Genomic DNA, 17,705 nt, shown 5'->3' on the forward strand with positions numbered 1-17,705 from the left:
CCTCTAGGCCACGGATAGATTTTACATGTAATTTGGGCCTAAACTCAACTGACATCAAACCCGAGCCGCCACAAACGCTTAAACTGAGGGCACTTAGATCATCAATACAGCCGACCAGCCTAAACACCCTTTTTAAAGTTTCCAGCTCCTCTGCCTCGAGGCCTGGAACGAAAATCAGTAATGCAGTAACTGCAAGGTCATGGCAAAAACCTCACAACTACTTCTATTCTTTCCATACTCCTTGTAACTATAGAATATCTATTCAGTAAAATGTTTTTAAGGGTTTAATTTCAACCTTAAAGGTGATGAAGTGATTCACCTAGACTTTACGTCCCCACTGCTCTATCCTCAAGCACTAACCTCATTAAATTACCGTTACCTCACCGAAATAAGAGCCGAATAACGTTCCAGTCTGCCGTGGTGAAGTCCTTGCAGCTCTTGCCGACAGGGAGTTGACAGGGATTACATCTGCCTCTTGCGATGGATTCTAATCAAATACAAAGATGTGCTGATATAGTCTAACTGAGTGAAGGAGGAGAGAAGCTAATGGCTTTGAAATGTGTGCTACATGTAAGCCGCAGGGAGGATGTTATCTGTTTGATGGCCATGATTCATGCATTAGCAGCCTGGCGCTCCATATCCAGAGCTAATTGTTTGAAAAACAATCTCGACTTGAATCCATTCTCAGTCTCTAGATGGCTGCAAGCCGATCCCCTCTGCTGCATGCCACAAGCCTTAGACAATAGAATAATAGGATGCATTATGTAGTACATGACTCTGCCAAAAGGGGACTCTCCAGTCCAGCCCACGACTGTGACTGCGAGGGTGTAAGCCTCTAAGCTCCGGCTGTCATCGGCAGCTGATCCAAATTATATGTACTGATGATGTTTACCGGCCCGCTCCAGCCCTCTTCTCAGCCTGTTTACTTTCCATTAGAGCCAAATTGACACCTTCCATTTGCAGGATGGAAGAGGCAACCCGGCGTCAGCTGTGTGTGGTCTGTTTTTAACCCCCCACCCCCCTCCTCCCACCGTCGGTTAGCTGAGCCCTCCTCTTCTTCTGGACCAGCCGCTCAGCAGACCTCTCGCTGTGATCTAAGTTACAGATGTAGCTGCATGGGCTTGAATCACTCCACTGAAATCAGATTAATAATACATGACGGTGGTAGAGTCAATCGACAAGCACTCTGAAGGGCCGAGATCTGAGACGGAGCTGAATGAAAGAGGCCGATGTGTAATTCATGGACTAGTTAGACTGGGATTTGTGGCTTTCTCTCATTCATTACATGACGTCCCCCATTTGATTTGTCTGCATTTAGTTCCCCCCGATAAACCCTCATAATTTTTACTCTGTTGTCTCTTTGACTTTTCAACTGTTTCCTCCACCCCCAGCATCTTTCCCAGTTCACGGCTGGGTGCCGTCCTCTCCGGCCCGCCTGTCTCTGAGTTCAGTCGACGAGACCACAGAGGGATCAGAAACAACGTCTCGCTACAGAAGTGGAGACAAGCACCAGTGGATGGTGAGTTAGACTCAGTGGTCCCCCTGGTAATGACAATGCACTGCAAGATTGTTAATCCTATTGAGTCAGTTTAATCTATTATTCAGGGTTCGTACGGGTGCTTGAAATCCTTGAAAATGCTTGGATTTTAATGTTGAATTTCAAGGTTTGAAAAGTGCTTGGATTTTGGATTAAGTGCTTGTAAATGCTTAAAATTCTTACTGTATTTCTCTTGCAATCTGACTATAGATAACCGCATTTTCAATGAAAAAAAAAAAAATTAACTGAATAGCCTAAAATCTATCTGACATGAAGACCACTCCGCCTGCGTCTTTCCTGCGTCTCGCCTGCTACTTCTTGTTTCTGAGATGTTTCTTGTTGCTCTACCCTGAATCTTCTAACTGAAGGGAGTTTTTCAGATTCCTAGTGGATGTGAGGGCTCCTGAAGTATTTGTGGGTCTTTCCTCCTAGTTTGGGTAGTGTTTAGTTCCATCAGCTGCCGGTTGATGATTTTTGTGAGCTCACTTTTGCTCCTATTCCCTAGATTCCAATACCAAGATGTTTTATGAGATTAGCAAACTACTTTTAGTTGTTAAAAGTGTAATACCATTGCTGGTGGTATGGTTAAGTGAAATTACCCCCTTTTAGTATCGAAGTACTCATCTAAAACATGCCATTTACAACCGTTGAAAGGTACTGGAAAAGCTTGAAAATGGACCTTGAAAGTCCTTGAAAAGTGCTTGAATTTGACCACTGAAATAGTGTACGAACCCTGATGCATTTAGTCCTTAACTCTTTAGTGTCACTTTTTTCTTCAGAGGCTTTATTGAGCTCTGTTTTATGACTTTGGTTGACTTTTGACTTTTTTTCTTGGAACTCATATTTTATTTTCACCAAAATATTCCACTCCGTACATACAATACAATTTTACATTTGTCCTTACACTTCACACATTTACAGCTGGTTGATCTCCACTTCACTATATACCTTCACATGTAAAATGAGACAAAATACACAAGTAAATAAGTACACTACTGACCAAAAGTTTGGAAGCAGGATCAAATTTGTACAAAAAAAGATTATGGTTTCATTGATATACTTTGCAACAACAACAAAAAAAGATGATTATTATATAAAGAGTCACTTTTCAGAATACATTTTAACTATAATTATCAGGTCTTTAGGTTTTTATTGCTTAGACTCCTAGTTACCTCCTCCACAACAGCATGACATATACGAGGCATTTGTTCCTCAAGTTTTTTTTTAAATATGTGCCAGGAATTGCATTCCAAGCTTTCTTAAATTCATCATTGAGAGACTGATGATTCATTCGCACTTTTATGACTGATCGACCCAATTCATCCCACACAAGCTCAATTGGAGGGAAGTCTGGAGACTGGGAGGGCAACCCATCTTTCAAAGAACACCTTCCTCTTCTTTTTAGTCTAGGTAAACCTGACAGAGCTTGGAAGAATGCTTTGGGTCATTATCTTGCTTTAAAACAAATTTTTCGACCTACAAGTGTCTTTCAATGTATCCTTATTTCTTTAATGTACAAATCTGTACTCTTGTTTCTTTGCTCACCTTTTTCTGTCTAGCCATTTCTGTGGTGGTTTATCACAGATATGAACAGAGTTGAGTTATTTAGTATCCAAACTCTCAAAAGCCAAAGAGCTAAAGTGAATAATGCAAATAGTGATTTGTTTTTACTTCTACACTTATTTTCTTTTGTTAACATTTATTCAGCAATGGTCTGGTAACATTAATCCATAAAGTAAATTGAGGGAAATGGTTCAATTCAATGAAAGTAAAGTCTGATCATGCTGTAAACAAATCCAAAAATCCAAAGAATCCATACTGGTTTTTAAGAAAGCCATTGTGAGCAGAAAATTTAAGTTGCTTCCAAACTTTTGGCCTGTAGTGTAGAAAAAAAGAATGAAAAATGAATAAACAAAAGAAATATAATAAATAAATAAGACAAAAGTAAACTTTTCATATTGCATTAACAAACTCAGGGCTCCATCTCTTTATAAATGTGGGTTTTGTAGTCTTATTTCATATGAATTTGTTCCATCTCATACAGTTCCCATACATTTTAAACCCATATATTATATGTTGGTCAACCATCTTATCGGGACACACTTAATAGCAGCCCCCAAGAGTATTTGTAACAGATCTTCCCTCAAAACCTTCTGGGATTGAACTAAGGAGGACTCCCCTCTGGTCATTAGGGATATTTTGGTGAAACACTTCTCAAGACCAGAAAATATGAGTGTGGTTGACTTGGCCATTTTCAAAGGGGTCCCTTGACCTCTGAATGAGAATGGGTTCTATTGGTATCCAACTCATCCAGTTTCCCCTTTACAGACATGCCCTAAACTTTATGCTAATCCCATGAAGTTTAGGGCAAAAATCACGCAGCCTATTGTATTTGCCTATTTCTACATACTGGGATCCCTAAACAGTTTTTAAATTGCGTAAATTGGATATTACTGAAAGCCAATGGCGGAAAGTAACTACTGTACTTAAGTATCATTTTGAGGTACTTGTGCTTTACTTGAGTATTTCCATTTTATGTAACTTTATACTTCTACTCTACTACATTTAGAGGCATATATTGTACTTTTTACTTCACTACATTTAGCTGACAGCTTTATTTACTTTTGATACATGATGCATGATACATTTAATGTGATTAGACATGTTTTTAATTAAACCTCATTACAGTATGTTAAGTAGTGAGTAAATGAGCCCTATCTGGACAGCAGTAAAATGCTGCTTACTTAAATGCATCAATAATAACAGTCTAATACTATATTTGGAATATATAAAATAGTCTTAGTGGGTCCATTCTGCATAACAAATACTTTTACTTTTGATACTTTATGTACATTTTTATGCTGATAGTTTTGTACTTTTATTTAACTAAGTTCTGAATGCAGGACTTTGACTTAGTAATTTCACAGTGTGGTATTAATACTTTTACTTAAATAAAGGATCTGAATACTTTTTCCACCACTGCTGAAAGCCGACACTGTGGATTCAATGAGGACACTCGTGTAATGATGCTAGTCCCCATTGTAGCCATTTCATAGCAATGAGAGCATATTTTTAAACTTGACCTCGCTGTATAAAATGAGCTGCTGTGACCTCCGGGATAATCACAGCCTCATGAAACTTTACATCCACAAACTTGAGACCTAGAGCATTCAGAGGATGTATGGCTTTCCTTGGTATATTCATTATAAGGGGGTTTCTCAGAACTGGAGTGAAGAAGAAAAATGCAGATTTTGAAGAAATGTCCATAAAGTTTTGATAAGAAATCATAACATTGATTTATAAAATAAATATAGACATTTTTGAGCATGGGAATGACCTTCATATACTCATATCATACGGTTCTAAAATCTGATACTTTAATTTTAATTCATTATTATTAATTAATCAAGCAAAATAAAATTAAGCAGACAATCGTCCGCTATAATGTGTTACTTGTGCAACAGTCAGCAGTATTTAGCGACGAGCACTTTACATTGTGGCAGATAAGAAATATTTTTTGTGTGTTGGGGTCATGGTTTGTATGATCAATAGATAAATAAATATGTTAAATTTAAGATGTTATGCTTTCCATGTATTATTTTGATAAGAGTTGTGTAGTGTGGGTTAGAGATGGGGGGGGGGGGGGGGGGGGGATCGATAGAGCATAGTATTGTAATATTTTGCGTGGCAATATTATATCGATTCATGCCTGCCAAGTTTTGCAGGCTGTAGCGGGCTCACATTTAGGTTTATACCTGACATACTGGTATCACATGAAACTAAAAGATCTAAGGAATCTATAGGAAATTGTGGAAATAACGTAAGTTTTTATGTTTCATTCAAAAAAAATTCAGAGCAGTGAAGCTTAAAGTTGAGGAAAGTTTGAGGAAAATGCTGCAGTTGTTGTCGTTCATACATGTTTGATATCAGTTCAGTTCAGTTTGACTGAATACTTTGTTTTTCAGTCTGTGGGTTTGACTCTCATTGTGGAGAAATAAAAAGACTGAAGTGAGATGACTAGACTGAGAATTTTCTCTTATTTACCAATGCAATTCTTTATTTAATTTAATTTTGTGGACATAAAATACAGTTAAACAGTTAAATTGCAATATATTGTATCGCAATACTGTCCATATCAGAAAATGCTTAAAATCACAATAAAATCGTATCATGACTCAAGTATCAGGATAAAATCGTATCATGGGGCCTCTGGGGATTCACACCTCTCGTGTGGGTATTTCTTTACAGTAGAAGTGACAACACACCAAACGGCATATTTGAAATGCATTTGAATAGGTAACTTTAAAAGTACTTTATTTGATACTTTCAAGAGAAAGAGTAACATAGTGACGTAACTAGTTAGTCTTACAAGTAACTCCCCCAACACTGTTGGTTATAGACTTTGCATATTCTTTCAAAATGTTTCTGGAGTTCATTTTCAAGTGCAGTTGTGTAGAATCAATTGCTAGCTATTTCTTTAGCATTCAAATTCTGTGTTAACTATATCCCAATATAATAGAGTAGCGTACTTAATATACAGCTCTGGAAAAAATTAAGAGACCACTCTCACAAATGTTTCTTAAATCAGCATCTCTACATCTATGGCAGACAGTCCATTCCAGTGTTTGTTCGATTCCAACACAAGCCTCCTCATTCTACTTAATAAGACACTGATCATGTGACATCTATGAATCTTCTGCTCACTGTAGAGTATTGAGCGTACGAGTGATTAATCTCTCTTCTTCTGCTGCCGGCTGTGTTCAGGAGGAGTTCAGCCACCCCGTGGAGAGTCTTGCCCTGACGGTGGATGAGGTCATCAACGTGCGCAGAGTGTTGGTCAAAGCAGAGATGGAGAAGTTTCTCCAGAGCAAAGAGCTTTACAATAACCTGAAGAAAGGCAAGGTAACAGAGTGGAACTTCCCTCTGCTAGTTCTCACTGTGCTGTGTTTACAGTAAATGGACTCAATACGTGTGTGTGTGTGTGTGTCTGTGTGTCTGTGTGTCTGTGTGTGTGTCTGTGTTTATGTCTGTGTTTGTGTGTGTGTGTGTGTGTGTGTGTGTGTGTGTGTGTGTGTGTGTGTGTGTCTGTGTGTGCGTGTGTCTCCATTTGTGTGTCTGTGTGCGTCTCTGTGTGCGTGTTTCTCCGTGTGTGTGTGTGTGTGTGTGTGTGTGTGTGTGTGTGTGTGTGTGTGTGTGTGTCTCCGTGTGTGTGTGTGTGTGTGTGTGTGTGTGTGTTCCTCAGGTATGCTGCTGCTGCAGAGTGAAGTTCCCTCTCTTTTCGTGGCCATCTACCTGCTTACTGTGTAAAAGGTATCAAAGAAAACTCTTCTCTCACCTGTGAGGGGCTTCTGAAATGTTAAATCCACATTTATCTTTAAATGCTACTTGATGTTTGTTCCAGAGCCATAGCCAAGATTTTACGTAGACTGAGGTCAATTACAGTTTATTTTGTCCATCACTTCTGCCAGTTCAGGTAACACTGTACTCACCAAAGTAATAACTGAAATCTGGAAGCAACCAGGCGATTATCTTAACTGTTTATTTGAAGTTGAAATGTAATTATCCTCGTCAATTTACTGTTCCCTTCATCTGACTTTTTCTTTTACGATTTCAAGACTTTGCTAAATATCAACTATTTACTTGATGAGTTCAATGGTGATATTACTGATTGAACTTAAAATATAACCCATGTTACAGTAAACCCAAAGATCCCTTTATACAAACTACTGTATAGCTTTTAATTATATTCTAGTAACTCCAGCAAAACTTACAACAGTAACAAGCCTCCAGAACACCCCACTCGTTTTTTCACGTTGAGCTATGGTGGCCTGAAATTAGGGGGGGGGATATTTTGCATATACTGCTTTTTCACCGGACAACCCAAGCAGTGGTGGAATGTAAGAAAGTAAATTTACTCAAGTACAATTTTGAGGTACTTGTACTTTACTTGAGTATTTCCATTTTATGTCACTTTATACTTCTACTTCACTACATTTAGAGGGAAATATTGCACTTTTTACTCCACTACATTTAGCTGACAGCCTTAGTTACTTTCCAGGTCGAGATTTAACATAAACACACGATAAATTAAAAGTGACTAGACATTTATTTAAACTAAACCTCATTACAGTATATTAAGTAGTTCAAAAAATAAAATTAAAATGTTACTGACATAAGTCTGTCAAAAATAATAATACAATAATATATTCTGAAATTCAGAATATATCAAAAGTAAAAGTACTTTAGTTAAGCAGAATGGCCCCACTCAGGTGTTTTATATATTCAGAATCTGAATATATAAAACACCTAAGTGGGGCTATTCTGAGTACGAGTACTTTTACTTTTGATACTTTAAGTACATTTTGATACTGATACTTTTGTACTTTTACTGAAGTAAGTTTTGAATGCAGGACTTTTACTTGTAGTGGAGTAATTTACAAACCATGTTAAACTAAATATTATTCATAGCAGAGTGCTTTTACATATTTTAAAACATATCTGGAGAGAAACTTTGAAGAGCTTTAATACTGGAGAGGAGTTATGTTTGCTGTTCTTGATGATCAATGGCCCAGTTAACCCCCACAGATGTATCATAGTCATTTTATGATACAAGCCTGAACAAATCCTACCTGTACTTAAGTATAATTTTGAGGTACTTGCAATTTTCTTGAGTATTTCCATTTTATGTAACTTTATACTTCTACTCCACTACATTTAGCTGCTTATACAGCTTAAGTTACTAGTTACTCTCATTTAACATGAAAAACATGATACATTTAAAGTCATTTGACATTTGTTTTTAAATGATGCCTCATAACAGTATATTAGGTAGTTAAAATGAGCCCTGTCTTTACAAAATTAAACTACTACTTACATTAATTTATCAATACAAATAATGTAATACTATATTTGGAATATATAAAACAATCTGAGTGGGTCCATTCTGCATAATGAGTACTTTTACTTTTGATACTTTAGGTACATTTTGATGCTGGTACTTTTTTTTAAACTTTTACTTCAGTGAGTTTTGAATGCAGTACTTTAACTTGTAGTGGAGTAACTTCACAGTGTGGTAAAAGTACTTTTACTTAAGTAAGTGATCTGAATACTTCTTCCACCACTGCTTCTTACCCTTGAAATTGTGGAATAAAGGTGTATTGATAATTTTTGTTCACCTTGCAGATCTGTCTGTGGCTCCTGCAGTGCAAAGGTAACTTTAAGAACTCATCAAATGCTCATTTTTGCTTTATTTTAATTTTAAGTATGATTCTGTGCTGATTTGGCAATTTTGTTGTTTTTGCAAAACAATACCAAGAGTCTAAATGGGATATTGCACCACTTGTTAACACATTTTTTTCATTTGTCAAGTACATGTTTTAGTGAAGTGGCCGGTATTTCTGTTGACATCATTTCTTCTGTTGTCGGTTTTGATCTGTTGCTTCAGTCCCAGAGCGTGTTGGATGTCTGGTTCTGTGCTCCGTAGGTTTGACATTTAGGCCGTTTGGATTTTGTGTGTTTGTTTGTGATTCTCAATGATGTGTACAGTCAGTGCTGGTGTTTGTTGGGGTGCTGTGAGTCATTTCTGTTGTGTAGTTTTGTTGTGGTTTGAAAATATACTCGTTTAGGTCCTATGTTCATTTGCGACTGTGTGATTTGTGTGACAGCTAATGATAGTTGTTTGCCGTGTAAGTGTGGAGTCCTTGGTGTTTGTATTTTGAATCTATTGGTTGTTCTAGAAGACTCTCTAAATACTTTTTTTGCCTTTTTGTATACAGTTCTCCGTCTCTCTCTTTTCTTTGTCACATTTTTTTCCTCTTGTCCCTCTTCCTGTGCTCCAGATGAAGATTCCTTCAAAGAAGATGGCCCATATTCCTGTGTACACTATTGGCTTCCACAGTACTCCAAAGAGCCATGGACACAAAAGCCAAGTCTATAAGTGAGTCTGCCTTTTCATAATAATAATAATAATAATAATAATAATAATAATAATAATAATAATGTGTGTGTATATATATATACATATGAGTTATTCCTTTACATACTGTTATCAGGTTTAATTTAAAAAAATGTCTTGTGACTTTAAATTGATCATGTTTCATGTTAAACCTTGACTTGAAAAGTAACTAAAGCTGTCAGCAAAATGTAGTGGAGTAAAAAGTACCATATTTGCCTTAAAATGTAGTGTAGTAGAAGTAAAAGGTAACAAATATTGGAAATTCTAAGTAAAGAAATATAAATGTAAATAAGTAAAGTACAAGTACCTCAAAATTGTACTTAAGTACAGTCCTTGAGTAAATGCACTTAGTTACGTTCCACTTCTGATCTGGACCAACGTTGTGGACTATTTACTGATTCTGATGAGGCTATTTATTAACTTAGTTAATGCTATTACTTTTGGCAGTAACTAAGTTTTGTGTGTCATTCCCCAAAGTTCAATCAAGGTAAAGCTGACTTGACCTTTGGATGGACTCTTGGCCTGTGACACAGACGCTCAGGCCCAGTTTCCTCACAGCCACTATGCTCGTTCAGTCCAAGGACAAAGGCAGAGCCCGGCTGCGTTAAGAACACAAGTTAAATCTATTTAAGTCTGGCCCGCCTTCAAGCCACTGATTGCTAACCTTCTCCAAAGTAAGCAGAAACCACCTTTGTGCTTACCTCAACCAATCGCAAATTGCCTACTCAATCCAATCACCAGCGCCCCCCCACCCTCCATCCTTTTGTTATATAATCAGTGCGCTGGAGCCTCTCAACAGCCATTATGTAATAATTACTCAGCTGTCATTAATATCCTCACTCCTTGTGAGGGAAGTGAGAGTAAGAGCTGGGTGAAAGAGAGAGCAGGACAGTGGTTTGGAGAGAGTATGCAGGCTTGTTGTTGTTGTGCTGATCTGTTGTCTAACACCTGTCATCACTACCCGACCGTGCAGCTGTAAGGACAGAAATAGTAGGTTTTATAACAGCAACTGTTGGAGTTATTTTAATCAGAAAAGATGACCTTAATCTTTTCGTTAGTGGCCGTGATGGTTCCAGCCCTCCACAGCATGTCTTTCTTTTTTTGGATGTACTATTTATCATGTTGCGTTTTTATATTAAATAGGATTAGAAGGACAAACAAGATAAAGCACAGCGTCATATTTGCAGCTGCTCAGCTGATTCACTGTAAGTAATGTGTTACGGTCTGTCTATCTTACGACCTGTCAATATTAATCAGTTTGCATTAAATAATAAGTGCGACAATTAACTCAGTGCGACTGTATGTAACATACATAGTGGCAAGCTGGTTATTATTTGACGGAATGTTACATTTGTAAGACAATACAAAAACAGGGTTATTTCATTCATATCACTGGATATTTAACTTGTGATATGGAAAGTGGTCTTTGGCACATACTGTATACAGGCATAGATGGCTATGAGAATATGTTGATATGAAACAACAAGTGTTATGGACAAATATAATGTATGCTTTAAGAGAGGCATATATGGTAAAGAGTCAATGTAATTTTAGAAAGTAGAATTTTACATTGTAAAACGTTACTATTAGTACTTAAATAAAGTTTTGGGACTCACAAAAGACTAAAAAATAAAAATAAAATAAAATAGCAGAAATCAATGATCCATGATATTCTAATTTATTGAGATGCACCTGTATAATACCAACGGTCCCTGTGCCTCTGCAGGTCCCTGCGTAGCTTATCCCGACGCTCAGTGGAGGAGGAGTTCCCCCACCTCTACGCCCACGGCTGCACACTACGTGACATCTGCGCCGAATGCACCAAATTCGTCGCCGACGTCATTTCCTCCAGCCGCCGGAGTCTGGACATCCTCAACAACACACCCAAGAGGGAGGCCAGAGCTGCTGCCGCCACCCCTCAGAGACCGCCGCTGCAACGTCAATCAAACCTTGAGACTTGCCCTCAAACACACCCTCCCCAGCCTCACCCTCAGTGCCACCCTCCACCCTCCCCACAGCCACAGTGTCACCCCTCCCTCCCTCAACAACAGCAGCAGCGGCTTCACACGTCATCGCCATCTCTTTCGCCCCAGTTCCGCAAGACCATCAACAATGTGAACCAATGAGTAGATTGACTTTTTTTTTTTTATCCCTTTCTGCCCACACACACTTCTTAAAGAGTCTGCACTGTGCACACACACATGGACACACACACAGACAGATGCACACTCAAGAGTGAAGTTCTTTAAGGGTTTTAATGGTTACATGCAGTGATTACTCAAATAGCCATCAGATCAGTTCAAGGTACAGTCATGGGAAAAATGACGAGACCACCCTTGTTTTCTTCAATTTCTTGTTCATTTTAATGCCGGGTACAATTAAAGACACATTTGTTTGGACAAATATAATGATAGCAACAAAAATAGCTCATGAGAGTTTCATTTAAGAGCTGATATCTAAAGTCAAAGCTTTATTGTCAATTTCTTCACATGTAGCAGACATACAAAGGAATCAAAATTATGTTTCTTACTATCCCACAGTGAACACGAGACAATACATTTCTAACACTTAAAGTAACAGTAAAGTGCACAGCACAAAATAATAGAGACAAACTTATCCTAACACTAAAGAAGACAATAAATAAAGTGCACAGCAGATGAAGACATTTAAAAATAAACAAAAAAGAGAAGGGAATCTGAGGTCACAGTGTAGGAATAGCAGTATATATAAGTTTTTAAGTTGTAATCGTGCAATACAGTCAATCAATATTAGCAGCAATTTTTTAACATAAGTGTGCAAATGGCTATGTCATTTTTGGGAGGGTTTTTTTTTTTTTTTTTTTAGCTTCCTGACAGCCTGGTAGATGGAGCTGTTGCTGCGTCTGGTGGTGTCTATCTAGCCATTTTCCATGGTTTTCTTGATAATAACCAAAATCATTATCAAGAAAACCATGGGAAATGGTTATAATAACCAAAAAAACAAAATTATTGCCAAGAAAACCATGGAAAATGGCTAGATATCAGCTCTTAAATTTAAGTCTTATGAGCTATTTTTGTTGTTATCATTATATTTGTCCAAACAAATGTACCTTTAGTTGTACCAGGCATTAAAATAAACAAGAAATTGAAGAAAACAAAGGTGGTCTAATCATTTTTTCCATGACTGTATGAATACATAATCCAGTGAGGGTCCTTTAAATATTATTGGGTTGGAGCATTAAATGCGTTATTTAACGATTATGCTATGATATATAAAGCTAAAAAAAGTTTCCCGGAGCTGTATAGAACCCTTGTGACTATAAACCACCACCACCTCACCCATCATCCAGGTCCCAAATACATTATCTTACGTGTCTCAACATCTCACACACGGAGACTCAAAGGTTTGAGTAAAAAGCCGTTTCTGTCTGTATCTGCCTTATCTACAGCACCATGACTTCACTCCCTGTTGCTCACAGCTGCCGGGTAGCTTATTAGAGGAGAGGGGCAGATGAGGAAAGTCCTGGTGGTTGTAAGAGTACACACTGTGAGGAAGAAGGTGGAGATGGTGGTCGTTTGAGGAGGACAAAATCAGCAGCAGCATAGAGTCGATATGTAACCCTAGCGTTTTAGCTCTCTGTGGTTGCCTTGTTTTTGTCATGAATGTAATTTAGGACACAGAAAAACAGAATTGTAAAACGATAAGCTTGTACACAGCATAGTAAAAAAAATATTTTAAATAATCCGAAAAGGGATTTGTTACGAGTTGGCTGCTGCATAAACGAGGCCTATTTTAGCATTTTAGACGTGCTTGTAAAGTCCCAGGTACGGCTGGATGAGGCACGATAGCGGCGACACTGTGAATGTATCGGGACGAAGCTGCAGACTGCACCTTTAACTGACGCAGCATGACGATGTTGATGTGAAGCGAGCAGATGAAACTCCCGCCTCTCTCACTCCCCATGGACGCTTGCAATCTGCTCTGGTTTTGTAAACACTAAGTAAACCTCAACTGCAATAAAATCTAACGAGAAACACGAGCAGAGTTTTACTGTTCACTTCTGCATGCTGTGATGCCACATAAAAGCCTCAACAGTCACTGAGCTGCACTTCATTAATACATGGAAACATAATGTGTATTTAGTATATTCCTGTTTTTCTTTCTTGGAAGGAAATTTCTATTGGTGCATAAATACACAAAAGTAATAGCAAATGAATGAGCTCTAGAAGAGTGATTAAAAGGCATTTTGTTGGTACATAAAAAACATACAGGTGCATCTCAATAAATAAGAATATATGATAGAAAAGTTTATTTATGTCAGTAACTCAGTTCAAAAAGTGGAAATAACACATTATATAGATCCATCAAACACAGAATGAAACATTTCATGTCTTCATTTATTTAATTTCTTCTAATTATAATGATTATGGCTTACATTTAATGAAGAACTAAAATTTTGTTTCTCAAGAAAAATGTATATTACAAAAGACCAATTTCAAAAAGTATGTTTAATATGGAATTGTTGCCCTCTGAAAAGTATGTCCATCTATATGAACTCAATACTTGGTTGGGGCTATATAACTACTGGAAATTGACTTTTCCATGATATTGTAATTTATTGGGATGCTACTGTAATTTTAAAGGCCTGAACAAACCTTTTGCATCACCCAACAATCTAAGGAATAACTACAATTGATAGAGGGATTAAGCAGATAAGTTGACTTGATTACTATATATATATATATATATATATATATATGCTGATAACGTTGTGAGTAGAGTGGCCTATGGTGGCGGTGGGATTATGGTAAGGACAGGCATATGTTATGGACAACAAACACAGGTGCATTATATTGATGGCATTTTGAACACAGATATACCGTGACAAGATCATGAGGCCCATTGTTGTGCCATTCATCCACTACCATCACCTCATGTTGCAGCATGATAATGCACCGCCCCATGTTGCAAGGCCCTGAACACAATTCCTGGAAGCTGAAAAAAAAGATGGTTCATCCAACCACCTGATAGATTATTATTAAATGAGAGCTTCTCAGGTGGTTCTGTGCAACAATCCAACATGAGTGTCAGGTTAACCAATCAGCACTGCTTCCAACATCAACAGTAACTTTATTCAATTTTCATTCTATAAAAAGACATAGAAGAACAAATAGCAGCCAAAAAAATGCACAAAATGACACCAATGCGTACACACATACAGCCTACATCAGGGCCTATTTTTATACTATACACACTTGGTCCGTACAACCCTGCCAACAAAATGACACAAAAAAAGTGAGTCCAAAGAAGACATGACATCACACAGTCCAGAAAACGAGAAGAAAGAACTGGGCCATGAAGAAGTTGCACCTATACTGGTTATTACCGCTGTGAGACTGTCACAGCATGCTTAGGTTTAGACAACAAAACTACACTTGTACACTTGTTTGAAATTAGGTGGAAAGGGTGTTGTAAAAGACAAAATAAATGGATGTCATATAGAAGCCATGGAGCTAAACACAGCCTGATGCACTCAGACTCAAAACCCTGATTTTTGGGAATTGTGACTCGATTAAGACCAGTGGTGGAATGTAACTAAGTACATTTACTCAAGCACTGTATTTAAGTACAATTTTGAGGTACTTGCACTTTTCTTGAGTATTTCCATTTTATGTAAGTTAATACTTCTACTCCACTACATTTTGAGGCAAATATTGTACTTTTTACTCCACTACATTTAGCTGACAGCTTTAAGTTTCTAGTTACTTTTTGGGTCAAGATTTAACATGAAAAATATGATACATTTAAAATGATTATGCATGTTAAACCAAACAGTATATTTAGTAGATCAAATTAGCCATACCTTTAGAAAATTAAAACATTGCTTACATAAATGCATCAATAATAATCATCTTATAATATATTTATAATATATTTAGCGATCTGAGTGGGTCAATTCTGCATAGCGAATACTTTTACTTTTGATACTTTAAGTACATTTTAATGCTGATACTTTTGTACTTTTTGAATGCAGGACTTTTACTTGTAGTGGAGTAATTTGACAGTGAGGTATTAGTGCTTTTACTTAAGTAAGGGATCTGAATACTTCTTCCACCACTCTTTGTATGTCATTTTGGCCTTGGCGTTCTTCATAATTGCTATGGCCACTAGAGGGCGGTGCTAGCTAAAAACGTAAATATGGGTCGTTTTAAGCTGCTGTACAAATAACCTACGGGGCCATTTTTAGGGCAGGATAGTTTCTTTCATTAACCTGTCCAGGTTTTTATTTTTGTACCCTAATAATTAAGGAAACAAGTAAAGCTAAATACCCTCAGTTGTCACTTTATTAGGTTCACCAAGCTAAAACTACTTGAGTGTAACCAAAACAACAGCAAATCTTCCTAGGCATTCAATTTTAGACAAACTATATGTGCCTTTCTGTGGTGTTGCTGAATTGTACAGATTTATAATGACAGTCCCATGCAGCACTTCACCTCTTTAAATATAGACAGAGCCTTTCTAAAATGCAGCTTGTAACAGCCGAGCTCTTTTCATTGAAAATTGATGGCTCGACTCGCGTGGTAAAATGCTCTCAGATGTGATTCTGCTGGAACTCTGCTGGTGGTGGAGAGCAAAGGAACATGAAGCGAGGACCCATATGGTGACTCCACTGGAGGGCTGAATGTGCAACAGTGTGTATCACTCAGCTCTGTAGCTTGGTGGTACTGCTAAAATGACTCAGTGATAATAAATTAAAGATTTGTTTGTTTCAATCCAAGCTAAGTGACACCTGGTGACCATATGAGCATTGACATTAGGCTATATTCACAAAATCTTGATTAAGAAATGTTATTAAATGTAAACTTTCACATTGTAAATCATTAACCCTATAAAGCATGAACCATGAAAAAAAAAAAGCCAGAAAATTCTATTTTTTTAACTGGAGTGTTTACTGAACCTGCTGACAAATTGAAATAAATAAATATCAATTTACATATATGAATTCTAATTTGTATCATATTTGATACATCAAGTCTTTTGTGCAATTTGTTGTTTTCTTGAACTAACAAAAACATATGAAACCTAGCATTTTTAACCTATTAAAACTTTGACTTTCCTTTTGACATTTTCCTCAAACATAATAAATATTTTTTTACATATAGCACAACATCATACATCTGCTGATATGAAGTTTTCACACAGCACTGATAGGTATTTTTGTACAATTTGTTGCTCAGAACCTTGTTATATTGTCTGGCCACTTATATTTTCAAGATATTACTCCATCACACCACAGAAGAGACTAGTAAATTTATATAAATAAATATTTTTTTTCACGATCAGAAGCAAAACAATCTTAAAATCACATTATTAATGTTTCCTTAACTCAACTAAAGACACTTTTGTGATTGAAGGAAAACATTTGAAGTGGTGACAGACATGGCCTGAAGGATTTCTTGCTTTGTGATTAATTTTCCCTGTCATATTAAATGTTTGGTTCATCTCAACATCACAGCCTCACTTTTTCCCTTGATCATTACATGGTTGTTCTAAGTGGTACAAAGTAACTAGTAACTAGTACATTTACTCAAGTACTGTACTTAAGTATCATTTTGAGGGTACTTGAATTTTACTTGAGTATTTCCATTTTATGTAACTTTATACTTCGACTTCACTACATTTTGAGGTGAATATTGTACTTTTTACTCCACTACACTGCCAGCTTTAGTTACTTTTTCAGGTCGAGATTTAACATAAAAACATGATACAGTTAAAATGAGAAGACTTTTTTTTTAAATTAAACCTCACAGTATAATAGATAGTTTAAATGAGCCTTATCTGGACAACAACAAAACACTGCTTCCACAAATGCATCAATAATAACAATCCAACAATACATTTGGACTATATGAAACAATCTCAGTGGGTCCATTCTGCATAATGAGTACTTTTACTTTTGATACTTTAAGTACATTTTGTTGCTGATACTATTGTACTTTTACTCCAGTAAGTTTTGAATGCAGGACTTTTACTTGTAGTGGAGTAATTTCACAGTGTTGTATTAATATTTTCACTTGGACCTGAATATTTCCTCCACCACATTGTTCTGTGACACAATGAAGTTGGTTTGTAATGTGAACACAGACACCAAATAATAATAACGCATCTTATAGACTTAAAGACATAAAGTAGGTTTATAAAAAAGTGCCAAAGCATCATAATTGTTTACATACA

At 36.9% G+C, this 17,705-nt stretch overlaps 1 protein-coding gene across 1 annotated transcript in view; it reads left to right on the forward strand.

Moving 5' to 3' along the window:
* The window catches only part of spire2 (spire-type actin nucleation factor 2), a 47,893-nt gene extending 34,384 nt beyond the window's left edge, over positions 1 to 13,509 (forward strand). Inside the window, exons 10-15 of the mRNA XM_059335926.1 lie at positions 1,392 to 1,519; positions 6,302 to 6,439; positions 6,780 to 6,847; positions 8,720 to 8,747; positions 9,376 to 9,473; positions 11,218 to 13,509. Coding sequence (XP_059191909.1) covers positions 1,392 to 1,519; positions 6,302 to 6,439; positions 6,780 to 6,847; positions 8,720 to 8,747; positions 9,376 to 9,473; positions 11,218 to 11,617 — 860 coding nt within the window. The 3' untranslated portion in view covers positions 11,618 to 13,509. The remainder of the gene's footprint in view (positions 1 to 1,391; positions 1,520 to 6,301; positions 6,440 to 6,779; positions 6,848 to 8,719; positions 8,748 to 9,375; positions 9,474 to 11,217) is intronic.
* Positions 13,510 to 17,705: the final 4,196 nt, after the last annotated feature.

This window comes from Centropristis striata, chromosome 6, assembly GCF_030273125.1.
Source record: "Centropristis striata isolate RG_2023a ecotype Rhode Island chromosome 6, C.striata_1.0, whole genome shotgun sequence".
Classification (NCBI taxonomy): Eukaryota; Metazoa; Chordata; class Actinopteri; order Perciformes; family Serranidae; genus Centropristis; species Centropristis striata.